The sequence below is a fragment of the Chionomys nivalis genome, chromosome 5, assembly GCF_950005125.1.
Source record: "Chionomys nivalis chromosome 5, mChiNiv1.1, whole genome shotgun sequence".
NCBI classification, from domain to species: domain Eukaryota; kingdom Metazoa; phylum Chordata; class Mammalia; order Rodentia; family Cricetidae; genus Chionomys; species Chionomys nivalis.
Window position 1 is genome coordinate 62,295,821 of NC_080090.1, and position 26,992 is coordinate 62,322,812.

The following is a 26,992-nucleotide window of genomic DNA, read 5'->3' on the forward strand; positions in this document are numbered from 1 at the left end:
ACAAAATTGTCCTAGTGGGTACTATGAGCCCAAGAGCTAGCATATAGCCTTCTCATCATGGGAAGTCCACCTACTTCTTGGCAGTCTTTCATTTATTAAAAAAATTTATTTATTTTTATGATATGTGTAAGAAGTCTTTGTCTGAACATATTTGTATGGGCCTGCAGCGGCCAGAAGAGGGTGTCAGGTCCCCTGGGAACTGTAGTTATGGATGGTTAAGAGCTGCTCTGTGGGTGCTAGAAGCTGAGCCCAGGTCCTCTGTGAGAAGAGGAAGTGCTCTTAGCTGCTGAGTCATTGCTCCAGCTCCAAGTCTTGGGTTTTTTATGTGATTGCAGACGGCTTCAAGAGCAGGAGCTCCAGAGAAGGTCAAAATCCCAAAGCCTTTTTTGACTCTGATGCAGAAGTCACAAACTGTCACTTCCGTTATAACCTATTGACCAAAACAGTCATAAATCTGCCCAGACTGGAGGGCAGAGGCAGAAGAACATTTAGATGGAAGGGGTGTGGAAGTGTGTGTGACCAAAATAGAACCCTGCTCCAGTCTGTGTCTTCTCTTAACCATGCCTGCCTAGGCAGGGCCTAGGACTTTGATCATCGCTTTTCAGAGAATATATTAAACCCAGACTCTTAACCTCTGATTATTGACGAGTTGAAGTGAATCATGTGTTTTGGTGGCAGACAAGAAACATTTAAAGTCACACTGTAGAGTAGAAAAAAGAGATTAGGTATTTGAGTTTACCCACCAGAAGGTGTCTCATAACATCCAGCAAATCTCAAATGACTTTACTAAACACAAGGAGGGATTTGGGGTAGCCTTTTGCAACATTTTTTTCCCTTTTCATCTTAGGCTGTGTGTCAGCCTATCTTCCCCTTGTAAGGACAGGTTCAATGTGGAAGGCCATGCTTTGGCAGAGGAGGTTTGTGACTCTGTGTCTGGAAGACGGCAAATATGCTGCAAAGACATTCTACTTCTGCTTTCTTGGAGGAGGGGACAGAGGATCAAAATCACTACCACATAAACATAGGCTTATCATTGTCTGTGGAAACCATTTTATTTTCTAGTTAAGATGATGGCTTCAAAGCCTAGGTATCTGGAATATGAATTATAACACTTAGAACTTTAATTCACCGGCAGGCCACCGTGATAGCTCAGTTGATGGGACGACATGAGGCAATATCCACACACTCAACACCTGCGGACAGCTTTGTTTATTATTGACTCGATTACTTCGCTTCTCATAATCGTACAATAATTCTCTTAAACAACACTGTTATAGTTGAAGTTGGTCACATTGTACCATCTCTTCCTTCTACAGTAGTGCAGTGTTTTTCACACTTAACTTTTTAATAGAACATTTGAATATCAAGGAGTGCAGTTAATTAAAAATAACGAACGGACCAAACTTCAAGAGAAACAATTGCACACTCAGTTAAGGTTCTGATGCTATACAGTGGTTTGTGTGCATTCAAGAGGAAACAATAGAGGTCCCAGTTTGACAAGGAACTGGAGGCATTTAGGTGGATGGAAGTGGCTCCCTTAAGACCTGTTTGGCAGCTTGGAAATGAGGTTTAATACTGGCTCGATTGCATTAGCTTTTCTAGAGAATTCCTCCAGGCAAGAACTGAGAATGACTGGCAGTGTGTAATCCTTATCTTTCTGAAGGCAAAAGTCCTCCAGCTACATCTATAACCATCTCAAGACTACCCCTAACCCATTCATGTTGAACTTTTAAACTCAAAATTACATTGCACCAGTCATAGGAGTTGCGTACGTAGTGTGTGGGAGTGAGGGTGTGTATACCTGGTCATACATTTGAAGAGAGGAGAACATAAAAGCAGGCTGAAAGAATAGGCAGTCAAGGGTAAGCAAAGGAGGAGAAAGAGAGAGATGGTAACGGATTCATGTAGGAGGTGGAAGGGCTTTGGAGAGAAGAGCATAAGGATAAAAGAGAGGAGGAGGGTGTGCCTGGAGTAAAACAGAATGGGGGAGGCAACAGAGTAATAATCTTTTTGTTGTTTTTGTTTTGTTTTGTTTTTCGAGACAGGGTTTCTCTGTAGCTTTGGAGCCTGTCCTGGAACTAGCTCTTGTAGACCCGACTGGCCTTGAACTCAACATAGATCCTTCTGCCTCAGCCTCCCAAGTGCTGGGATTAAAGGCGTGCGCCACCACCACCTGGTCAGAGTCATAATCTTAACACCACTCCTTGTCTTCCCTCCTGAGTCTATAAGCTCCTATCTCCAACAGGGCTGGACGGCATCGGCAGCCTCATTATCCTTCTGTTCAAAATCAAGACACCATTTTCATCAGAGAGTTAAAGAGAAGAATGGAAAGAAAGAAACAGCAGTAAGGAGATGTACACACCCTAGCATACGGGTCCATAGCATCCTCTTATCTGGCAATGGTGAACAGATTGCCCTTGGATGCCCTTTTACTAAAGCTCGTATACTGGCAGTGGGTGAGACAGTCAAGTTTCCATTTTTACTTTGTTCTAAAAGTTAGGGAATCTGTGAGGAAAAATGAACATGATAAATCCTCCCCACTTAGATGGGGAAGCCAGGGTGCTGCCAAGCTGAGGGCACCAAATGCACCCCAACTCTAAAGGCTATGGGTGTACTTTGGCACTCTCCCTTCCTGTTGCGTGAGGGGCACATCTGTACGTGGTTCCTTAGGAAGGTAAAGCTCTGGGTGGGTTCCCTGTGGAGCTTAGTGCTTGGTTGGACAGTTGTGTGCTTTAGGCAACACAGCGTGGTTAAAGTCCTGTGCTCTGGAGACACTGAGCTCATCCCATAGCTCAGGACATACAGTGTATGAGGGACCTGGGGAACACTGAGTTACCTTCCTGCCTTCATTGCTCATCACTAAAAGGTAGAAAAGAATAGATCTTTCCTTAGGAGGTTGAGAATTCAGTAAAATGTTTAGAGTAGTGCCCATCACAGAGCAGCTAATCAATGTTGTCTGTCATTATTCCTAACTGGACAACATGAATAAGGCTTGGTGACCGCACTGTGGAGCCTTCCAGACCCATGTCATGTGTTTCCATAGGGAGAGTTCCAGGGAAGGCAAGCTGGCTGAATTACATTGGGTCATTGCTAGTCGACCGGGACCCACGAAGCTAGTCTTCCTGATAGCTGAGTCACCATCCCACTCTCGGGCAGTGAGTGCAAACGGGACCTCAGTCCCTACTGAGCGTGATCACCAGATGCTCTGGTCAGAAGTCAGCTGATTGACATCGGAGAAAGGACTGTCAAAAATTACAATGTGATTCAGAAAATTTAGTAAGGGGAGCGTGGAGAGAAGCACTTTTCAGATTGATAAGAGCTATAGTTCGCTGAAACACTGACAGGAAAGAATCTCATTCCCGGATGAAACCAAACATCAATCAAGCTCAGGACCAAACAGAATCAAGGCTCTTAGGTCTCTGTTGGTAGGTTCAGAGAGTATAAATATTTTTAAACAAACTCCACTTATTTCCTGCAAAGGGGTCTGCCGAGTAGTTTTGCAGGTAGCCCTCTCTAGACCTAGATTTGGCAGGCGGTATCGCACTGCCTCTCAAAGATCATGTTGTTTAGAATAAAGGATGGAAATCTATCAGCAATTCTGGTCCTAGCTGAACATGAAGAAGGGAAGACCTAAAACTCAGCAAGGCTGGACCCCTAGCAGAACCTGGGTTCACCTGTGAGGTCTGGAGATAGCAACAAGGGAGCCTGGGTGAAAACCCATGAGAAACACGCATGGGCCACCTCATTATCTTCTTCAGCGCATGCCTGGGCTCCCAGCATTCCAAGGCTTCCTAAGAAATGCCAGAGCTGGGGCACCAGGCAGGTGAAGATTTATGCTTTCACTTCCGTTCCCAGCTGCCACTGGGAACTCTAATAGAAGCACCTCCGCCTTTGACCTTTCGTGGGCAGCAGGATGGAGCGCTAAAGCATCCCAGTGAATTTCTTGAAGAAAAACAAGTGACTGAAGCAAATAAATGCCAAAATGAGTTTCAAGGTAATCTTCTAAGGAAACAAAATGGTGCTGCATGAAGCTACTGTCTGTCAGGTTGAGCGACCATGCAGATGGAGGTTTATCACACTGGACAAGTCCTGCAGGGAGCAAAGGTTACTCTCTTCCTGGTTTAGAAGGTACCTGTGGAGCTTTGGATGTCCCATTAAAAAAATGTCTAAAAATCCACAAACCCACCCAGGTGTCCCCCTCTTCTCTCCTGCTTTATTTTGGCAGCGACTCCCGGGCCCCACGGCGCTAGATGTCCTTGCTGTCCCCATAGTCATTGTAGGGGACGCTCAAGGTCTGTTCCTCACAGGTCTTCCTGAGGTCCCGGCTGAGCTCGGACCAGTCCAGTCCATAGGGCTTGATCTCACTGTACCGGCAGCCCAGGTACTTGAGTGTAGTGCGCCGCAGGGTTATCTTGGGCTCCTGAAGCAGTCCATTGCACCAGCTGCTCAGGTCTCCAAGCTGAGAAAGGATGAGGCCTGCTTTCCTACAGGCCAAAGAGAAAGGACGCTTTGGTCAGGAAACAGACATGCCAAAAAGAGACAGCCAGAAGAGAAAAATTACTGCCAGGGCTAGACTCTTGACTTTAACAGGGTAGAGCTGACCATTCTGCTCCATCCTCTCCCATTCTTTTCCACTTAGCACAGCAGATCCTTCATGCTTGTCTGTCCAGTGAATGAATGAATGAATGAATGAATGAGTGCAAGGCCTGGGCAGGCGAAGCGATGTAGGCACAAGTGAGAAATGGAAGTAACAAATGCAGCCAGGAAAGAAATAAATAAAGCTGAGAAAATAAATAACTAATATTTTAGTGGGGATATATAACTTTTTAAATCATGGAGTCTGTAGTCTTGAAAGAAATCAAATCAATGTTTTATAAAACCAGTAATTTGGGCTGGAGAGATGGCTCAGCCGTTAAAGGCTAGGCTCACAACCAAAACCAGTAATTTATCATCACTAAATGACAAGTAATGTACTTGCCTGAGAATTTCTCCTTTCAAGGCTAAATTTGAATTGATTAAAAAAAAAAAACAGTCAATATAGTGGAATGAAAGGGGTATCTGATGTAACCAATTATGTCTGTGCTGAGGGAATTATGGTACAATAAGCCCGAGGACAATGGGGCTCTGGCTCACACTGACCCAGGAGCATATTTTGGACAGAGCGGACGCCCAGGTGCACACACCACCTAATTAACCTTCAGGGGAGCTCACGCTCCGCTTCTTCATCTCCTTCCTAAAGCCACAAGGCCATTGCTGTTGCTACCAAACACCACTGAGTAAACAAGCAAGGGAGTGGGTGAGAGGGCACCTGAGCCATCGAGGATCCCTGGAGCAGAAGGAGAGGAGAGCAAGATTGCCCAGAATTGCACACATTTGACAATACTGCTGTCTCAGTATGTGGGAACATCTGACACACAGCCTGGTGAAATGGCTAGCACTGCCTGGTGAAATGGTTAGCACCGCCTGGTGAAATGGCTAGCACCACTTGGTGAAATGGCTAGCACCGCCTGGTGAAATGGCTAGCACCGCCTGGTGAAATGGCTAGCACCGCCTGGTGAAATGGCTAGCACCGCCTGGTGAAATGGCTAGCACCGCCTGGTGAAATGGCTAGCACCGCCTGGTGAAATGGCTAGCACCGCCTGGTGAAATGGCTAGCACCGCCTGGTGAAATGGCTAGCACCGCCTGGTGAAATGGCTAGCACAGCCTAGTGAAACAGCTAGCACTGGGGTGACTGCTGTGTCCTTTTTCCTGGTGTCAGAGATAAAGGATACCTGGAAGCCGGTTCTGGGGCCATGTTGGTTTTCTTTCTAACCACCTAGGACAAGGGATTTTTCTCACTTGGTTGTGCTTCTTTTCTACTTTTCAAAGATATAAGTGGCCAGGAAGCCATGAAGATGATTCTCCTACTGGAACAAGCTCATGAAAGGCTCAAAATGCAAAGTAGAAAGCTTGCAGAACAGAATCCCTTGCAGTATTAACTCACTGCTAAGCTGAAAAACTTTTCTTGTGAAGAATGATCTCTTTTCTGCTTTAATCAACAACTCCTTACACAAATGTGAATTTTCCTGAATCTCTTCTATAGGAAACATTTCAAAGCATAACTACACCCATTTAATTCTTCCTCATCTGGGCAGCGAGTGTGTTGTCGGGGGTAGGGGGACAGTGATATCACTGCATTCCTAAGTTGACAGGAGGAAGGAGGGTTAAGCTGGTGTTGGAGTAAAGATGTCAAACTTCAAGCAGCAAAGTCAAGGGACGAAGAGCAGTGTAATCTCACTAAAACGAAGTTGTATTTTCTCCAATGATGGTAGGTAGGAGGAACTCAAACGAACACTGTCATCTGACTAAGGAGTCTCTCTGGATGACCTGAACTTTCCCGATCGGTTCCTCTAGTTTGGTCAGGCAGGTTCAGGGTTTTGGTGGCCCTTTCCTCTTAAACCTTCTTTTGTGTGCTATCATTAGCTAGCCTTCTGAGGAGTTGAAAGAAGTGGGGGTGGGGTATGAAGAAGGAATGAGAACAACATCTCATCATCTTCCGGAAACAGAAGGAGCACAACCCAGTAGCCTTTCAAAAGAGTGAATTGAATTAGTCTATGGAGTCTTTGTTGCTGTTTTCATTGCTCACTGATTGTTCTTTAAATAATAATTACTTTGGGTCTGATCTTGAGCATCTCAGAGGCAGCAGCCTTCTTTGTTAGCAATGGTGCAACACTGTTGTCCTCAGTCAGTGTTTGCAACCTCAGCTCAGTCTGGAAGCCTCAGGTTTTAATAACTCTACCAGAACAGTGGGAACCCTTTCTGTTTGCTAACAGGAAGTGTGTTCCCACAGACCCATCTTTATTCATTCTCACAATTAATCCTGGAGTGAGTTGATGTCCCTGAAGGCTGTGAACTTTTCCTTTCCTGTGGCTCTCTCTGAGACTCCTGACATTAACAACTAAGACTTTGTTTCCATGGACTAATGGAATAACACAATGTTTTCTACTATGTATTTGTGAAAGACCAGTATTGCCCATGCGAGCCCTTGGGAGGAGAGTGTGGAGAAGAGGGTGCACAGTCAACAGTCGGCAGCATTGCTTCACAGTGGCATCCCCATATCCTCCCCTGCTCGCTTTCTGCTTTAACCAATCTTCCTTCTGAATCTTGAGTCACAAAAGAGAAATTTTAAAGACTCAAATACCCTTAGAAGTAACAATAAAATTTGCAATGCTAGTGCCATTCAAATTGTGGCATTTCTGCTCCCTAACAAAGAACCGTGTGTGTATAATGAATAAATCTCAGATTAAAGAAAGGAAGAAAGGAAAAGAGGGGCACTAGGAGCAGAAGAAAAAGAAAAAAAGGAAAGAGTGGAAGAGGAGGAGGTAGCTAGAGGAGAGTATGACATGTGTGAGCAATAATTTGGCCAAAGGTAGTTATAGGGTCTAGAGTATGAAGGACATTACTTAGTACTTTTCTACATCCTAAGTCAGAATTTATCTTTAAAAAATCCAAGGCAGATAGGTTAACTGCCCCCTACATATTTCTCTTAGACATTTGAAGATTTGCTTGTTCAAAGTCTATCATTCCTTGTAAATTACAGGTAAACTTACAGAGTGTAGCTAGATCCTGCCTGACTTTATACAAACAATTGTTTTATTTCAGGAAGAATAACCTGAATTGTCTACTTCCTCCTAAAATAATAAAGTAGAGCTTGGGAAGATGGCTCAGTCAACAAAGTGCTTGCCAGGCAGATGTTAGTGCAGTTCTCAGAAACCAGAACCCTGAGATGGGATGCTATTATAACCCCACATCCATAGACACAGAGACAGGAGGCAGTACCCAAAGCGGACCCTGGCCTTCAACCATACCCACACACACCAGCACACCAGTGTACCTGCACACATGTATTACTTAGGTGTACACACACACATACAACCAGCACACCAGTATACCTGCATGCATGAACGGGGAGAGAGAGAGAGAGAGAGAGAGAGAGAGAGAGAGAGAGAGAGAGAGAGAGAGAGAGAGAGAGAGAGAGAAGAGAGAAAGGGGGGGATGTCCTGAACAATGGTCTTCTGGGGAACTTTCTAACTACTGAGGTGAGTGTCCTCAGATGTCAGAAGCTGGGATGAGATGACTTCTGGGCAACACTGCTTTGCCTGTTGACTAAAGTATGAGAATTGTTTAAGAATTGTGGGGTGGGCAGGGATACAGCATCAGTTTCCCTCACTTTGCCTCCTCTTCCACTCTCTCCCACCCTCCTTTTCCTGCTCCCCCATGTCTCTCTCTATCTCCTTCTGTCCCCCACCTTCCACCACACCCTGTCCTCCCTTTCTTTTGCTTTCACTTTATTTTCCCCATTCTCACAGCCTTTGTCCTATCTTCATTTTTCCCCAAGTTCTTGAGTGATTTATGGTACTAAATTTTATGCAACCCACCTCTTTATTATGTCTAAGAATTACAGAATTTCCAGGAAAATCTACTATCTCAATATATGGACATAATAAACAGTCTAAGACAGGAAGTGCTATCTCTCTACACTCTGCACTTCCTACTTTCCGGGAATTCTAGCTGAGCTTCATGACCTAAAAACAGTTTATATTGGGCATTAGGAAGGGGCAGGATTGGGTCAGAAGTAAATGGGAAAATACCATGTCACCTTAATGGAGGCCTCATCTTCTCTAACACCATCTTGAAAGAACATGCAAAAGTCTGCATCCTATAGGTAACATTCATGTGCACTGGATGATCCGTGATGACCTCCTTAGTAAAACTTTTAATTTCCTTTCACAAGACTGAGGTTTGATTCCCTGTAAATTTAGAATCTGGAATTCTGTATCAGTGGGATCAAGAACAGGAACAAAGGCTCGGGATGTGAATTATGACTCAACCTGCTTCAAAAGAGCTGATTCCAAATCATTCTGCATGCCCTGGGCTGTGTAAAACATGTCACTTAGTTCTCCGAGCATCCGAGATCCCTCAGAAAGTCTCTACAACTTCCAGGAAACAGTACAACAGCATAAGAGACACACAAGACTCCATAGAGGGTTGAAAAGAGAATGCACAATTCTATGAGTACCTGGGACCTAATTCATCCTCACACCGCCAGGTGAATTCCCCAAAACTCTCGTAGTGCTGGTTATAGTGGTAGAGAACTCGATGCAAAGTGGGGGAACCCAGATCCAGAAGGGTGTTGTAGGCAGTCTGTTGCTCCTTGCCACTGGTGTAGCCATTGAAGAGATTGTAGATTTTGTCTGCTATTTCTGAGGAGGGAAGAAAAGGCAAGTCCAGTTGTGCTTTGGGAAATGCATCATTAGAAGATTTCAACTCTGTGCAGAGATTATATAGAGTGCACCAACACAAAATAGACAGCGCTGTCTATTAACACGTAGGACATGTGATATACTCAAGGCATAACTGTTGTTCCTGGAATTGTGATGAACACTACAAGATTAAAACAGGAGCAGGAAGGACTCAATCAAGAGACAGGGTAGACACAGATGTACAAGGCTGCTGCTGTGAAATAGTGTGCTATTTTCTTTTTTTTTCTTTCTTTATTCTTTTTTTTTTTTTTTTTCTTCGAGACAGGGTTTCTCTGTAGTTTTTGGTGCCTGTCCTGGAACTACCTCTTCTAGACCAGGCTGGCCTCGAACTCACAGAGATCCGCCTGCCTCTGCCTCCCGAGTGCTGGGATTAAAGGCGTGTGCCACCACCGCCCGGCCCAGTGTGCTATTTTCAATAAAGTATTTTCTAAGTGGAGTACTACATAGTTTTATATGTAGAAGAGTAAATACATAAACCAGTGATAGTTGTTCATTATCAGGGTCAATATTACTAGGTGCACACAATTGTGTGTGTTATATGACTGGCAACACAATAGATTTGTTTACATCAGCACCACAAGCCTGTGAAAATACATTTTGCTCTTACATCAGGACTGCTACATCATTACTGTGCATAGGAAATCTGTGGCTTCATTATAGGCTCATGGGACCACTGTGGTATATGTGGTCCATTACTTATCAAAATATCATTACATAGTATTCAGCCATTAATTATATATGAATAATCATATGCAATATATGTGCATATATTTATATGTGCCAGAAAATAAATACATGCATATTTATTTATGCATTCATGGTGTTATTTTAAAACACTGACCCTAAAGTATGAGATTGATTTGTGTAATTTACTCTACCTCTGTGCCATTGGGTTTCAGTTCTCTTTTTAATAAATTAAATGCCTTTGACTAATACACCTCTAAGGTCAATTTCAGCTGCCATACTTTTTGTCTTACCAAGGCTTACTGAAAAAAAATAATAATAATAACCTAAGGCAAAAGCTAATATATTCATGCTAGATTGGAAAGTGCAATCCCAGAGAAATAAGTCTGGGGATAAAGGCAAATGAGGCAAGAAATGAGAGAAAATATAAAGAATTATGTCAGGAAGCTGGTAATGCCTTCCTGGGAACCCAAATGTTATATTTTGCAGGACAGGATGTTTGAAGTTCCCGAGCCACTTCTGAACCATACAGTGGGAGGAATAAAGACTTAATGTTCAGTTCCCATTAAAGATTGGTCCAAGTGCTTCCATGTAAGACTGGTTGGAGTTTACTCCTATGAGACACTGACATGAAAACTTATACATGTACGTAGCATTTACTTGGGTACCAAGTGGTTCTTTAAAAAGTGATGTAGGTAGCTGGGCGGTGGTGGTGCACGCCTTTAATCCCAGCACTCGGGAGGCAGAGGCAGGCGGATCTCTGTGAGTTCGAGGCCAGCCTGGTCTAGAAGAGCTAGTTCCAGGACAGGAACCAAAAGCTACAGAGAAACCCTGTCTCGAAAATCAAAAAAAAAAAAAAAAAAAAAAAAAAAGTGATGTAGGTGGGCCTTCTACTTTTATTGGTTAATAAAGAGACTGCCTTGGCCTTTGATAGGACAGAAAATTAGGTAGGTGGAGTAAGCAGAACAGAATGCTGGGAAGAAGGGAAGTTAGGCAATCACCATGCCTCTCCTCTCTGGGTCACAGATGTTGTGGAGCTAGCTGCCAGGTCAGACATGCTGAATCTTTCCCGGTAAGACACCATCTCATGGTGCTACACACATTATTAGAAATGGATTAAGCAAGATAGATATGAGAGTTAGCCAAGAAGAGGCTAGAACTAATGGGCCAGGCAGTGTTTAAATGAATACAACTTGTGTGTTGTTATTTCAGGGGCATAAGCTAGCCAGGCGGCTGGGAGCTGGGCAGCAGGAATGCAGCCTGTAGCTCCTTTAAAAAGCACTGGGGAAACTCAGGCCACAGGCAGAAGGAAGGCTTTGGCTCAGAGATAAAGTGAGGCACCATCAGATAATATTTCTGAGTCAAGAGACGAATTCAGAGAGGCATTGACTTTGGAATACTAAACGTTTGCTGGAACCAGATAGGCCCAACATAAAGGTAACATGAGAATCTGTATACATCCAGAAACTCAAGCTAGAATACTATACTATCCCAAATGAGTAAGCATTCAGTTTAATTTATACCTGTGGTGTATCTGCCTCAAAAGTTTCCATGGCTAAGACTGAGTTCAGTGACATGCTCAAGCAGTTACAGCTTTGCATAGCCTTAACATTTTTTTATTTTATAATCCGAAGAGTTTTATCATTACATGTTTTCTCAATATGGCCATCAGAAAAGATATGCTTTTCGCATGTTCTTCTTAACATCCGAGAGCAGATGAGCAATGCTTTCCCTTGGGTGTGCTAACTCTGGAGTTGAAGAAACTGAGTTCTTGGGTGAGAAAATCAGAATGATGCCTACTTGACCCCATTAGCCAATCACAGCACAGGACTCCTTGTGCTCACACCAGGTGAATTTCAGAATCTTGGTAAATGTCAGATCCACCAGAAGGTGTTGTGGGTAGAATGATTAAAATCAATGCTGGCCTCCACGTCACACTGATTATTTTGAGGACGGGAGCTAGACCTTACTTTCCTGATAACCTTAGAAGCTGTACAGTGCCAGATAAAAGCGCTGATCAGAATTGTTAGCTAAAATAATAGAGCTCCTAAGTTTGAGCATAGCTTGAATCTACTTGGTAACAGGGTTTCTAAATGAGCCCTCTTCCATGCCGGTTCGCACTAACCCTAGAAACAAAACCTACAGGCAGCACACTCAGCAGCACTGCCCATTCTTCTCCTTCAGAAATTCAATTAGATTCTCAGGTTGTTAAAATTCTCAGGCAGCTGTAATGAGACTTTTAAATAAAAAAGAGATCAATTTAGAAACTGAAGTCCCATGATATCTCATTATTAATAAAGGTTTATTCTTTTACTAGGCTAAGAACTTCACATCCTCACACCCCTCACTGCAGATTTATGCATCTCAACAAATGAGATTAAGAGATGGACAAGGTTAGAGGTTACCAACCAGAGGTCACATTGCTATGGTGGGCAGCAATGAGGCTTCTGGATTGTCCCCTTGCCGTTGCTACTTTGCATCTGTGCATTTAAATAGTGTAAGGTGTAAGAGGCAGTATCTTGGGGAAACTATCTCTAATAGAGCACATGTGGGCAGAAAGTCCTTGTATGTGTGGCAGGGAGTGGGGGATTTTCTGGAGGTAGTAAACAGTGGGCCAGTTCTGATGACTGACTTGTATTGTTTGGAAGGCAGGGCATGTTTTGCTAAGCCAAGAATGGTTCGGGAAAGAAAACCACTGGTGCTCAGACTCCAACTTAGATAGGGTGATTTGGAATTCCTCTTTGTCTGATGCACTGATACCAAATTATGTTTCTTGCAGTGGGAGATAACGTGTCAGATTCCAGGTTCTACATGTTTACTGCTGAGACATAGCCATGGCAGTGGTGGTGATTCCTGGGGCACGCTTCGCTCTCGTAACGTCATGTTTAGTTGAGCAAGCCAACATCTGCATCCTGTGGGCAAAACCAAGTTCCACTACCAATCTGCTAAAACCAAGATAATCTAACTGAAGAGGATTAAAAGCCTATCAGTAAACAGGATCTTACACTCAGAAAAACCTCTGCTTAAACTCCAGAACATGATCACATCTGTCTCCTCCATCTCCCCTGAGAGAACTGAGACATTTTTCCTTTAACAATTCTTTTTTATTAATTAATTTTTGAGACATTTTTTACTTCATTAGTTTTTATAGATTGTAAGAGTTCAACTATCCAAAGAATGCAGGTAGTTTAAATTATTATTTTACTTAGCTTTGAGCTTCACAGAAGTCTTCAGTTATCCATGACAAGTTCAAGTCCCCCTTCTCTTTAATATGCATGAGTTAGGAACAGTGAAGAGCAGGTGAGAAGATTGCTGGGAGGTTGGAAACATAGTATCATTGCAAGAAAGGGAGGCTGGCTTGCTAGAAGGGATCTGAGATCTCTTGGACAGTGAGATAAAATAACAGGGTTGGGCTGAAGCCATTAGACTCAAAGGCATAACTAGCAGCAGCCATCAGAGTTTTAAATAGACTCGAGTTCCTGTGTATTGGCCTTGGATACATTACTTAACCCTTTGGGTCTTAGTTTTCCTGTTTTTCCAATAATTGATAGCAAGACACACTTCCCAAGATTATCATGAGAATAAAAGTTTTCCTGAATGCAAAACTTTGATTTAGTGTAATATCTGCCCACAGTATCTTTATATTTATTCATTGATTTTATAAAATTGTTAATGAATACTTAACAAATCCTGAAATGTTAAGCAAATGTGCTTGGGAACCAGATAACTGAGAGAATCTGGTGAAAATCCTCACTCTGCATTTGCAGTGTTGTGGTGGGAGATAGTCGAGTAAGCAACAAAGCATCCTAAATAAAGAAAATGAAATGTGTTAGAGGTGAGGAAAGAAAACATGAATGGGAAGCATGGGAGTATTGAGAACTTTGCCAGTTTAAGTGGGGTGTCTGCACCAGATCTCAATGACACGATGGGCACTGGGATTAGATTCTGATGAGAAGTGGGCGTGAGCTGTGTAATATCTTTTGAAGAACATACAGAGACCGGAAGTCCCAGCACCAAGGCTCCCAGATTACAGCAGACACCAAATGAGCAGGTGCATACAGAAGCAGGTGAATGAAGGGGAAAGGAGGGAGAAATAGTATTTTTGTTTTTACTGCCAATTTCTCAATAGATCATGTTTTCTTTGATGCCAAGACAAAGAAAGAAAACAGGAAACACAGCAGCCCAGGAAACCGGGGAAAACAGTATGATTAGGAGATAGTAACTTCAGAGGCACAAGTGAGTTTTCTCATCCCCCAGTAAGAGCTGCACTTTTACCTGAATTAGGAGCAGTGGAAAACATTGGTAGCTTTCATTGATGGTTTTCCTGGCTTCATAGAAATGGTACCCGGACGAGAGATCCTAATTTATCACTTAGCATTTCTCAGGAGCCACCAGCAACCCCAACCCCAGCCCCACACTGAAGTAATGAATGATACTATTCCAAGCAATCTCAGCTAGCCTGGTATCTTTGTCCTTCTTAGAACTACATATATTGCAAGATCCTGTTTTCTCTCTCTGGCTCTATATATGCTCCCCGATCAAGCTTTCCTGTGCTTCTGCTATTACCAGTGATCATCACATAGGAAGCATCATTTCCATTGCCATGACTGTTGTTTCTCACTGGAGTGTCTGGTTTGGAGCCCAATCAGAAAATACCTATTTCTGACAAGCTCCAGGGTAATTCTGAGGCTGTTGATCTAGGTACCACATTTTAAAGACCAATGCTGTACACAAACCCGTTCACTCGAATCTTTCCTTACTTTTCTCTGTGGCAGAAGTTATCACAAAGCAATAACTCTTCTCTTTGCCCCCAACTAGGGTATATACTCTTCCTTCCTTCCTTCCTTCCTTCCTTCCTTCCTTCCTTCCTTCCTTCCTTCCTTCCTTCCTTCCTTCCTTCCTTCCTTCCTTCCTTCTTTTTGTCTTTTCTGAAGCCTTCTCCAGGACATATATATCCTTCTCCCACGTCCTTGAAGAGAATGGTCCTTTAGTTCCTAAGAATCAACTGAAGCAATGTCCTCTCCCTCACACACGTGTTAAGCAGACTTCATTTCCAAAACTCTCCTAGTTTAAATTTCCTCCCACTCATTCCCTGACCACTAGCTTACATCCACTGAAGAGCTTCTGGTTCATCTCTATGCCGCTTCCATGAAGGGTGGCTTTGCCACTTTGAAAGAGGCCCCCTTAAGACATTCAGCTATGAATCACTGTCCCTGAGAACTGCTCCGCCTTTAAAACTGCAAATCTTAAAATCACATACTGTGAACAGAACACAACCTCACCCTGCAGTTTCTGTGTTTTGTAGTGGTACTCAGCCCATTCTTCAATGGAAAAAACAACAACAACAACAACAACAACAACAAACACCTGAGTGTTTTTGGCTTCTCCATTCACTCCAGGATTCCTCTCAACCCTTTTTCTTCTCTACCTGATATCCAAACCAACTCACATTAGTTTTCTTTTTCTCCCAGTCTCTCTTCTATCATATTTTTGCAAGCCCGCACTTCTGGAATTTTCCAGGGCAAATCACAACCTTTCAACCAAATAAGACTGTTAACATGACTGTTCCTTCTGCCATGTTCCACATATAACCTATGGAGAAATAAATCCTTTTTGGTTCTTCCATTAGCATATTGAGGAGCCAATCACCTTTTAGCAACTGTCCAATAGTGACCCTGTTATAAACAGCAGCCCATTGCCTATCAACTGCTATGCCCATATATTTCCACTTTATAATGTTTTGAGTCTGTTCTCATCACAGCAGTAAGAATGACCTCTAAAACATCAAGTCTAATGATGTCATTCTTTTGTTCCAAGTCCTCTGGGGCATCCCATCACAATGCCAGACTCAGTTCCTTCCGATTACTGACTAGACACTACTAAATCTTCCCAGAGCCCCTGGGAACCCCTATCCATGAGTCTCCTCCTCCATTCCCCACCCCACACAAGAATCACAAGCCTTTACTTTCTCTTCTTCAAACATCCTCGAGGCCTACCCTGCTACTTTCGGAAATGATTCTTTCAAAGACATTTGTGTGACTTCCTTCTTCACTTACTTTCCCCAATTCTGGCCTCTGCCTATTCTCTACCATGCCCCATTTTTATCTCCATGATAGGTATCATCATTTGAGATGTATATTTTACCATTTTGTTGCTGTTGTCTGTGGCCCCCGCTGATGTATCTATAAAGGTATAGTGTTTTTGCTCCTGATGCCTATAGCAGACTCAAGCAAGGACTAAATATTTGTTGAAAGGGCTCATAAATCCATGAAATTGACTATAAAATTCTTGAAAATTGATTCTGAGTCCAATACTAGCAGCAGATAAATGTCTGTTTGGTGACAAATTCCAGGAGACAAACACACCTGTGGGAGAATCAAATAAAGGAATGGGTGCATTTGTGTATCAACCAGAAAGGAGGGCAGCTGCTGGGGGAACAGAGGACAAGAGCCAGCCTTTCCTTGGTGAGATTCCATGGTGAACTTGCAGGACATCATGACACAACCTTCACACCAGACAAGGTTTAACTCCTCCCGAGGAAATGCTTGCTTCAGCTCCAGGAGGCTGGTTCCAGTAAGCGGACAGTAGAAACACACTTACACAGTAGCTGGAGTGGTAAAGCTCTTCTTAGAATGTATCTAGCTAGCTTTGGATAAACACCCACATGAGGGATAGTGTCTGGGAGCTGATGTCACACTCTGGGTCAAATTCCTGTCTGTCCTTCGCTTTAAGCCAATACCCAAATGAGTTATATTTATGATCACCATATGGGTTTGTGGAGAGAAAGCATATGGGGTTTTCTTTGGAAGGACTATATTAATTTGCAAGGACGCCCTCAATTAGTCTAACTCATTAATCTCCAGGCTTGCTCTGAGCAGGACTCTTTCCTGGCTGAAGGGTAACAGGACCTGGGACTGCAATTTTATTCCATCTGCACTAAATTGTCTTCTTGCACCTTCAGTTCTTTCGTCAGAAAGCAAAAGTGGGCAGAGAACTCATTCAGACATCCTGTACTAGAACTGACAGGTGGGAGCCCTCCAGAGAAGGAGCTAGCTACTCTCTACCACGTGCCCCATAGAAGATGTCATGCTAATCGTCATTTCTCCTGTTCATCTCCTCCTTGCTGCTTTCTCCTCAGCTAGCAGCTCCACAGTAGCTTTTGTCTCTCCCTAGACACCAGTGAACACCAGACAGTAAAGCACCTTCTTAGACATAGCCTGGAGGTGCTATGGATCCCCCAGACAGGCTCTCATCTTGAGGTGTGTGACCCAGACTCTGTTTTTACCTTCATGAAGTTTAAGAGACCTTCAAGGCTCAGATCCTGTAAGCCAGCTCCTCTCCCATTAGGGAGACGTCCACCTGCCACATACGTGTGGGTTTCTCTTCTTACACTGTGTCCCATTGGGTATGGCCCTAAAAGGGAGAATTCTGCTCTTTTTCTTTTACAGTAGCCCCTTTCTCCACCAGCTTGCCGAGACGATGTCCTGTTGAGTCTTTCACCTAATAACACTCTCTGTTTGTCATAATAACATTATAAAAATAAATGGGAATTGGGATCAAATACGGGCTGGGTATGTGGGTTCGGTTAGACTCTTTGTAACCTCAGGCATCTGATTTACTTGGAATTTCAATTTCATCATATGTAAAACAAGGACAGTTTTGTGTTCATTGTTTCATATATAGAATATTGAGTTTCTATCAGAGAACTATCAGGCTTCATGCTTGGTTACCAATAACTTATTCCTAACACATTTCTTTAATATTTACTATGTACTAAGCACAGTTTTGCTTTTATTCTTTTAAGTTAATGATTGTATTCAATCCTCGCTAGACCCTTCACATTGGGGGTACCATTTTCCCCATTTCACATTTGAGTAAACTGAGGCATGAGATAAAGGAACCCGTGCAAGATCTAGTAGGTAGATGGTGGATCAGGAGTCTGAACTTAGGCTGTTGGCTCCAAAGCTGAGTTCTTATGTGAGCTGCCAGTCAACTATACTGTCTCCTAGATATTGGGGACATGCAGTGCAGAAAGGGGGACTTGCCTCAGGCCTTCATGACACTCATTGGCTAGGGAGGTCAAAAGAAACTAAGCACATCTTTATAAAAACGGAAAGAAATATTTTACAAATCAGAAGCATAGTACTGTGAGGGCGCATAACAGTGAAGAAGGGGGCACTTGATCTGAGTTTCCATGCTGAGCTGAGTTAGCCATTTGGAAAGGTACAGCACATTTGAAGTAATAGGGCCGAACATGTGCAATGACCCTATAATAGAAGTGAGACCTGTATAAGTGGTATTGAGGAAGGTAGTAGGACCAGAATGAAGAGATTGATATGGTAGTGGAGAGTTGGCAAGAAGGTGCTGAAAAAGTAGACAGGGTCACCCACTTATGTCCCAAGCGGCCTTTTAAATATTCATGTCATAAGAATAATGGCAGCCCATTAAGGGATTGTTATTAGAACGTATTTTATTACGGTTAGATGTCTTTGAAAATGCTGTGTGCATAACATGCCAATATGATTAACTACAAATAACATTTCCCAAAGTTGTACAGTATTAAAAGGTCAGTGGTTTAAATCAAGGCAGAGCTAGGTGGGCAGCCCATTTGGGGGACCCCATCCCTGTTGCAAGGAGCTGTCATTTCACTTTCTGATAAAATCCTGCTGGCTTGCTCTACAAAAGTTAGACAAAGTGAAGTAGATCTAAATCACTCTTTTCCAAATGATTGCCATCATCAGGCTCTCGCCCTGTGGCATTCTGGGACTATGCCCCTCTTGGTCAAGATGATATATGCATAGCCAAGAACTATATGTAGGATAGTGAGGGGCAGCAGACAATTAACTCAGCCATGGTCTATCCCTGATTGAAATCCGTGGAACCAAAGTGTTCAGTGTCTCTGCTGATAAAAAGGTTTCAGTTTCAGTTCTGCCTAGTAGACGTTAGGGGGCTTATAGTATCACCTGAACTGGTTCTGGAGTCCCAAGAAGTAGGAAGTGTAACTGAGAAATTCTGCCTGCAGAGATGTGAACACTTTAGAGCAGGGGATGATGCCAAGACCAGCCAGGCAGCATCTGGTGTGTGCTGGAAGAGGACTGAGGAAAAACTTCCTAGTGGCCCAGGACCAAGGCCAGTGAGGGAGCTTACATTGAAGAACCGGCACATAATCACTTCAAAGTATGGAGTTACAGACTTAGGTGCACTGGAGGAGGGGTTGATGACGCATAATTCCAAGTCTGCAGCCCTGTATGCTTTAGTTCAGAGCAGACTTTCAGATGTACAAACCCCACAAAGAGCAAGTGGTCCATCCTTGAGGGCAGAGATGACAGGTACTTTTGCATGGACCTAAGCACCTACTTGCCTGGGGACTTTTTCAGTGTCTGTTGCTGACTCCTGCCTGACGAACTATATGGGATAACCGAACACAGTGAAACCCTCTGCCGGAGCACAAGGCCCAGCAGTACTGGCAGAAAGCCCACGCTTCTACCTTGAGCCTGGATTCTTCCTTCCTGTCAAACTCCAGGTCATGTTGTGTAGTCCTTTGGCTACCGGTTCCTTAGCATGGCAAGGGTAGCTAGTTGGGCAATCATGTGTAGACATTGCTAACCTCAGTGTCCCTTACCTTGGGCTTTGACATCATCCACCACAGGACATGGCGTCTTCACAATCACATCACTTGGCCTGGAGCGTCGCCCTGTGTTGTCCACTCCCCAGAGGGTAAACCTTGCAGAGAGGTAGGAGAGTAACATTATTATAAGGAAATGTCTGGGGGTGGGGATTGAGCAGCTCTGTCTGGAGGCCCAGGTGTCTAAATAGGAGGCTGGTACACTTACTGCTCGAATCTAGCACTATGGGGAGAGAGCAGTGGCACGAAGCCTTTGGCTGGTTCCTGTGGTCTGTGGTTGGAATGTACTACCTTGAGAGATGTCTCATAGAAAGTAACATAGTGAAAAAGGCACTTCATCTCCACATGGAACCCCCAGGCCAGCAACATCAGCACCATTGCTGGAAATTCTCTAGTTCTCTGATACAGGAACTAGAAACCTGTGCTTTACCAAGCCTGTGACTTCCAAGTGGCTCGTTTTCTTTTTTTCTTTTCTTTCTTTCCAAATTATTTATTTATTTATTATGCTACCTAATTATTCTTCCAAAAACATGGTGTTCAAAGAGATATGACCTCAAGCCCACCGTTTCTTCCTCACTCAGAAGCACAGAGGATAGGGAGAGCAAGGGCCTGCATGCCCCAAGATGCCACAAACCTTTCTCTTCCCTCCCCTGCCTCATGTCAATGCCACAAGGCCTCACATAGGTAGGCTTCACCTTAGCAAGATCCCTGGTCTAGTTAGACCTAAAATATGACAGCCTGCTTAACTCCAAAAACAGGGGTCGGCCCAGAGCTGTTGTGCCTAAAGGACCTTCTCAGCTGGTGGACCAGGACCAAGCATCCAGCTTTCTCATCAACAGAGAGGGTTCAGAGCACCCCACATGTTTATCTCGTGCCCTGCTCCTAAGCCTTGCTCAATGGCCTTGCTCGGTAGAGCCAGCACCAAAGGCCCTCTCCCACCACATGCGCCTTGAGTCCAAACTGAGCATCTTGTCACCTTTCTCCTGCCACGCCATCCTGGAGGGAGCCTGGGCTGCACTGACACTCCTTATCCCCACCCTAGTCCTGGCAGCCATGATAAGCCTCTCATTGGACTCATTGCCTCATTAGCTTCTTGGTCCTGTTTCTAGAATTTTTCCCCAGACCCCCAAACCTGTAAATGGTATACCTGAGCTTTTTGGAACCAGATTCATTTCTGAGCTCATTTTTTTAACCCAGTCTCATAGCACATTTAACTATGGTTCTGAAGGGTAGACCTAGAGGTAGCACGGGTACCCCCATGCAATCTTCCACCTCATGGTGTATGTGATTCCCATGCTAAGCCATGTTCTCTGGGACCTCTAATAGTATGTTTCATTAGAAATCCCTGGGATTCAGTAGAGAACCAATCTATATTTTGGGACTCTGAGGCCCTTTTAAGGGAAGTGGGGTCTTTTTTTTTTCTTCTGCTTGGTCTCCAAGGTTTGCTCTCTGCTGCCGACTTCATCGGTTCTAACAGCTGCTCTCGGGAGAGCTAGGAGATGCAAAGTCCTGATCCTTGCAGGCTGACACTCCAGGCTGGCCTGGGTGTGGTCCCTGTTCCCCTAGGTTCCTCACAGGTAGCAGTTCCTCTTCCTTCAGCCCTACAACTCCAGGTTAGGCTACTGCCACCTGCCAGTAAGCTGAAGGCTCCAACCTCAACTTTACGGCTGGAGCCACTATTTGCAGCCCATCATAATTTAATCCTGGACCCTTAATTCTTACGTTTCTCTGGACTATAATAGCCTATTCCTTGGGTACCAAACTGACTGCCAGATGGAGCCTGTCTTTCAGGTCCTGGGTGGAATGAGTCACCAACCTCCAGCTAGTGCATACTCCAGGCAGTGCTCCTTCCTATCTCGTCTTGCTATACATCCAGCTACATCGTGTCTGATCCTGAGTTGGGACAAAGATGCCCCTGTTGGCGTTCAGTATTACGTACTTTGAAAGGCCGTTAGTGTGAAATGCAAGCTGCTAAATTCTGATTATTCAGCAACACATTTTATTTTTAATACAAGGCAGATACTCGGAAAGGAAATGCCTCGCACAACCTTCCAAGTACAGACAGAGCTTGACCTTAAGAACTATTCCTCAGCAGGTCCAGCCCTTCCCCGAGGTCCACCCTCCCCAAGCCCCCAGAGAGGGAGAGAGCAGCCAGGGTGTTTGACTACTGAAGGTTGGGGAACACTTGCCACATTTTCTTGTGGAAATGCCGCGTGCTGGCATGTCAAGAAGGCCTTCTCTGTTTGTTATTGGCGTTTTCATCCCGCTCGCCATAACACTCTCAAAAGACAGCAAGAGGGTTAGCTGGAATTACTGACAGAGGAGATAAGTCTGGCTCTAGATCCAGCGGGCTCATGTGTAAGTCCGTTTACTGCTTCTTCCAAGGCTTCTGGGATCGCTCCCCAGCTGCAGCCTGGGACCTCTCAATGCGTAGTTAGCGACGTGGTGATGACACGGGCGGAGGCATGTGTGCGTGGGAACTGACACAGACTGGCTCAGGCCCCGAGTAGGGGCCTTAAAGGTCTGGGGCCTAATGCTAAGGAAGACGGTAAGCCTATCAGGGGCTGGCTGCATTGCCTGCTGCTTTTCTGTTTCCCTCCTGCCGCCAAGAGGCTTTGTTGATCCTCTGCCTCAGACACGCTTCTCTATCATCTGTCTGCTGTAATGTGCTCAGAAACGCAGGTCTCTCCTCCCGGCAGGCATTGCGGTGAGACGGTAGTAGGAGGGGCAGTACCTACCCTAAAACGAAGATGTTGGATCCTGTACACTTTAAGGCGGTCCTTAACTGTGTTTGTGCCACTCGGTCCATTGTCAGAATGCTTCTCACGTGGCATTAAATGAAATATATGACAAAGAAAGCTGAAATTCAGATGTAACCTCATAATCTCCCATGGGGACCAGCTCTTGCATTCAGGATAATTCTCCTAGATCCTGGCAGAATAAACTGGGGTGGCCAGGCAGTAAGACCGAGTGTGTGGAAAAAGACAAACCCTGCTTCAGCTCCTAACCATTATGTATATCCCTATTGTGTGATTCTGGGGAAGTTAGTTAATTCTACTGAACCTCAATTTCTTCAGTTATGGAACAGGAATAAGTCTAGTCCCATAGGACCACCTATCCATATGTGATTGGTTCCTTTCTCTTAATCTATAGTGAAGAAAAACCAAGTGCAGGGAAATTAAGGGTCATATTTAAAGTCGCTTTATGGTTAGGCACAAAACCAGGTTTGCTGGATGCTTTCTTTGCCCCAGGGATGGAAGTACAATGATTCCTCGCTCATCAACAAAGAGGAATAGTGTGGCTTCTAGCGCACCTCACTTTCTCCCCACACACTGGGTCTTGTGTTCAGGCTGCTCCAGGTTATTCTGTCAGGATCTAGGAACATCGTCTTGCTAAAGCAAGAACTGGCTCCCCCACTGGGGGTTATGAAGTTACAGCTAAGGTTCAGCTAGGTTTTCCAGCGATCTGCACTGCCACCTAGTGGAAACCGGCTGTCCTTTACGCTGTCTCTCCCACTCCTGTAATCAACATTGACAGGAAGGAGATGATTTACAAAACATAGGAGGGGAACCCTATTACCAAGGATGCTGAATGTGGGAGAGGATCTTAGTTCTCGGGTCTTTGACCAGGAAACAAGGCCAAATCAGCCAACTCGAGGAAGGTCCTAGACTTGGTTAGAGTCTTTCTGAAGGATAGTCTTACCCACCTCTTGTTCCCCTAGAACTTTTGACTTCCTAATTAACAGGTAGGACAGACTGATAGGTGTTAGTGCACCCTCACTACAAATGATCATGTGAGTCACATTATGAGACTTTTGAAAGCAGATTTCTGGCCTTCAGATGTATGTTCCTTTGTCACGAACCCTTACTCTGTAGGGCCACAGCTGTCCACTATCAAGAGCGCTTTTATGGATCATGTCATCCTTGGTCCAAAGAACAGACAGATAGTCACTGGTATTGGCACTGCCATCTTTCTGTGTGCATCCAGTCCAGATTGTCAGATCCCATTTGTCTTTATGTATTTCCCTTTCATCCTGCACATCCCCGAGTTACATTTCTTACTTCTACATGAAAGATGCACAGCTAAATATCTAAGCTCATTACAACCAATGGCACTCAGACTTCTAGTACTTTCTATCTTTGAACTCCCTAAGAGTGGAAGTGGGGATGATTTATTCTGGAAACCTTGACTCCATGCCCGTGACCTCATCTGTAAACTGTTAGATGTTTTTCATACTGATGGGGTCAAAACGCTTCCGAACTGTATCACTATGAATTCTGCGTTAGACCCTGAATTTTTCCATCATGACTTAGATTCTATCGCTGAGTCTCCTCTTTTGGCATCTTTTATGTCTTTGCTCACAAATATTTTACATTTGTTCCCAGAGCTCAGGAAGAGATGGGAAGAGTTCACAGAGAACACAGGGATATTCCAAGCATGGTGATATAATTTACTCCATTTTCTTTGAAGAAAAATGCTGACCAGCATCTAAACTCTATAAATTATTTCAGAACCACTAGAGATAGCTTTCTTACACATAGTTTTTGGCATTGTCCTCCTTTTTTTTAAAAAAATGTTTTTTCTCTGACATACATCTTTCACTCTAGTGTTCCAGGCTCATTTTCTTCCGTTTCCGTTTACTCACCACCTGCTTCAGACCTATTGGACACCCGCTGTTCCCCTTCATGCCTCTCTACCTTTGCTTGGGGGTTTCTAACCTAGTGTGCCTTTTCCACTTCACAGTAGCTACTGGATTCTATACAATCAAATTTAGAATCTAGACACCAACTCTACTTAGAATAAACCACTTCCTTCTTTCTTTCCAACACGTCCCTCACCTTCTAACTAACACGTATTCCATTCTGACTTGGGTTCCATTTATCTGTTTATGTGTGTCGTTCGTATATTGTAAAGCCTTTGATGACAAGACTTCTTCAGGAAATGTTTTCATAATGTCTATTGAAATTTGACTGCAGAGGCTAAAAATCTCTTGGTGCATCTCTGAAGGAACCTAGGCAATGAAGGGAGCCAGCAAAGATCGCAGAACTTTCTGGATAAGGAATCATTAAGATGCACCTACTCACATGTAAATGGTGTCAGGTTCCAGGCATCGGATGATGAGAGAAATGGTGGTGAGCTGCTTGTCTGGCACCTGAGATGGCATGGCACAGGGAGCTTTCGCTCCAGAGATGATGTCATCTACAAAGCTCAGCACTGTTTCTGCACAAATGAACAGGGATGGGGAAAGTATGAAAAACAGAGATATTCCGGCAATGAGAAATGCTCTGAGAGCTTGCTGAAACTTCTTAAATTCCCAGTGGACAAAAAGACCTTGGTTTGGGGTGGTTTTTGTTGTTGTTGTTGTTGTTTGTTTGTTTCCTTTTTTTCTGACTGTTACACTGTTAGTCAATCAGCTGAGCGTCATTTGTCCAGAGTTAGCCCAAGGACTACTAAGGCAAAATGCACATGCCACATCTGTGACTTTTCCCATGAAACACCTTGAGATTAATAGAGAACAGATGGGCTGGTCCCTGGGCCCTAACATACCTTACCAATACCTGTACACACCAAGGGAAGAGCCCCAGAAACAGCAATGGAGAGCTTTCCATGCGCCAAAAATGTTTCTCCAAGCCTCAATCCCAAATTCACTAGAAGCTTGTAGATTGTGGACATCTTCATCCCCACGGAAGACCATATTTTATGTGAAAGCCTTAGGATTATTTATGTTGGCTTTTCCTATGTGTAGGTAGCAGAGAAGTAAGGCATGGGACTTTTATTTCTGTGGGTTCTTTCTACTCATGTAAGGCTTTCCTTTTCTCTCAGGCCTTGACAAAAGTCAGTTTGCTTTAGGACAAGTCATGGATCAAGAGCATCTGTTTGTACATGCCTTTGCCTAGAGGGGGTTATTAGCAAAGGAATTTTTTTTTCTGTAATCATGGCAGTGGTTAGCAGAGAATTGTTTCTTAATTGTGGGCTAGGATAAGTAGTGTACTATGTTGTTGTTGCTTGTGAGTGTGCCTAGAGGCAATGAAATGGACACCTCTTTTATAAATAAAAGAAAAGCAAAATGAAAACAAGACTGTCAGCTGCTCACCATGCAAAAACTCTTAAATGGACAAGATGGCTGCTGCCTAGAAGAGGCAGTAGCTCTTTCTTTTCTGCGCCCATGTGCTGCCCTGAAATACCGGGAGCCTGAAGCAGTGCCACAAGGAAGAGCATTCTTCTCTTCTTTCACTTTGTCTCCCTTTGAAGAAGACTAGGCAGGGGATAGAGACTATGCTCACCTGTCTCGACTTTGGAATGGTCCATCCGGTCCGTGACTTTCTCTTGACGGATCAGGTAATCTACAATCTGAACTCCAATGGGTGGCTCCGAATGTTCCCACTCCAGGACCACGAGGGTGCTGCTGGGTTCGTGTACCGTGGAAAGTCTCAGCCTGAGTGCACAAGAGAAGGAAGGTGAAATGGGGACCCAGCTGGGACCTGCGTCACGCTTTAACTACCATCTCAATTGCCACAGTACAAACTCTCTCTGAGGACTGGTCTCCCTCACTAGGTGCTGAAGTTCCCGAAGATTTGGGTGCTTTATATTTGCATCTCTCGAATGAACAAATGGGTAAAAGTCTACATAGTACATGTGTTTGGTAATTGGGCTTTACTGATACTTTTATATAGTTGGAAATCTCATTTCTGGCTTTTCTCTTGGGGAATACTAAGCAAACGTTGTGCAATGTGCACTTCAAAGCCCACTGAAGGTGGCGTTCAAGAGAATCTTGTGTTGATAAAGGCACAGCTAGTTTAAGTTCCATAACCCCCAGGATCTGGCAGGCCCTGCTCCCCTGTCCTTGTTCTGTTATGTCTCCTTCTCCAGCCCATCTTCTGACAGAACCTCAGAAAGGCTCAACTTAGAAGTGAGACTCGAAGGTGAAAGTTGCCGCACGCCACATTCTCTTTAGGGTGATGTTCCGAGCCTGTTGCTTGGGACCTGAACTCCTGTTTCAGTCCCAATTTTTCTCTAGTTTCAGTTCGCAGTCACTTTATTCTTTTCAAGCTGTCTTTTAACTCCTGCTTTGCCCTGTTAGCTCACACTTCACTGCATATTACCGAGAGTCAGCAATCGATGCTGATGCTCACTGGTGTGGATCTCCTGACCATCTGAGAGCTATCCATTTACTTCCTTGTTCTAACTTCTGTAGATGGCTCATGTTACCTTCATGCTTCCAATTCCTCTTTTCTCTCCAACCACTAAACTGTGAGGGTTTTCCCAGTTTCTGCTCACTCTAGCTTTCCTCTCTCCCAATATCCCTAGCATTCACACACTTCACTGTCCTTGGTCTCTCCATCTCAAAAAATATTTGCAGCCCTAGCCTTCCCACCTCCT

The 26,992-nt window shown here is 44.1% G+C and overlaps 1 protein-coding gene across 2 annotated transcripts in view; it reads right to left on the reverse strand.

The window, feature by feature from the left end:
• Nucleotides 1–1,043: 1,043 nt before the first annotated feature.
• Astn1 (astrotactin 1) overlaps nucleotides 1,044–26,992 on the reverse strand; it is a 330,687-nt gene continuing 304,738 nt past the window's right edge. For both annotated transcript variants that reach the window (XM_057769941.1, XM_057769940.1), the window contains exons 19-23: nucleotides 25,897–26,048; nucleotides 24,697–24,832; nucleotides 19,610–19,710; nucleotides 9,060–9,243; nucleotides 1,044–4,484 (exon numbers count right to left, since the gene is read on the reverse strand). In XM_057769941.1, coding sequence (XP_057625924.1) covers nucleotides 4,247–4,484; nucleotides 9,060–9,243; nucleotides 19,610–19,710; nucleotides 24,697–24,832; nucleotides 25,897–26,048 — 811 coding nt within the window. In that variant the 3' untranslated portion in view covers nucleotides 1,044–4,246. The remainder of the gene's footprint in view (nucleotides 4,485–9,059; nucleotides 9,244–19,609; nucleotides 19,711–24,696; nucleotides 24,833–25,896; nucleotides 26,049–26,992) is intronic.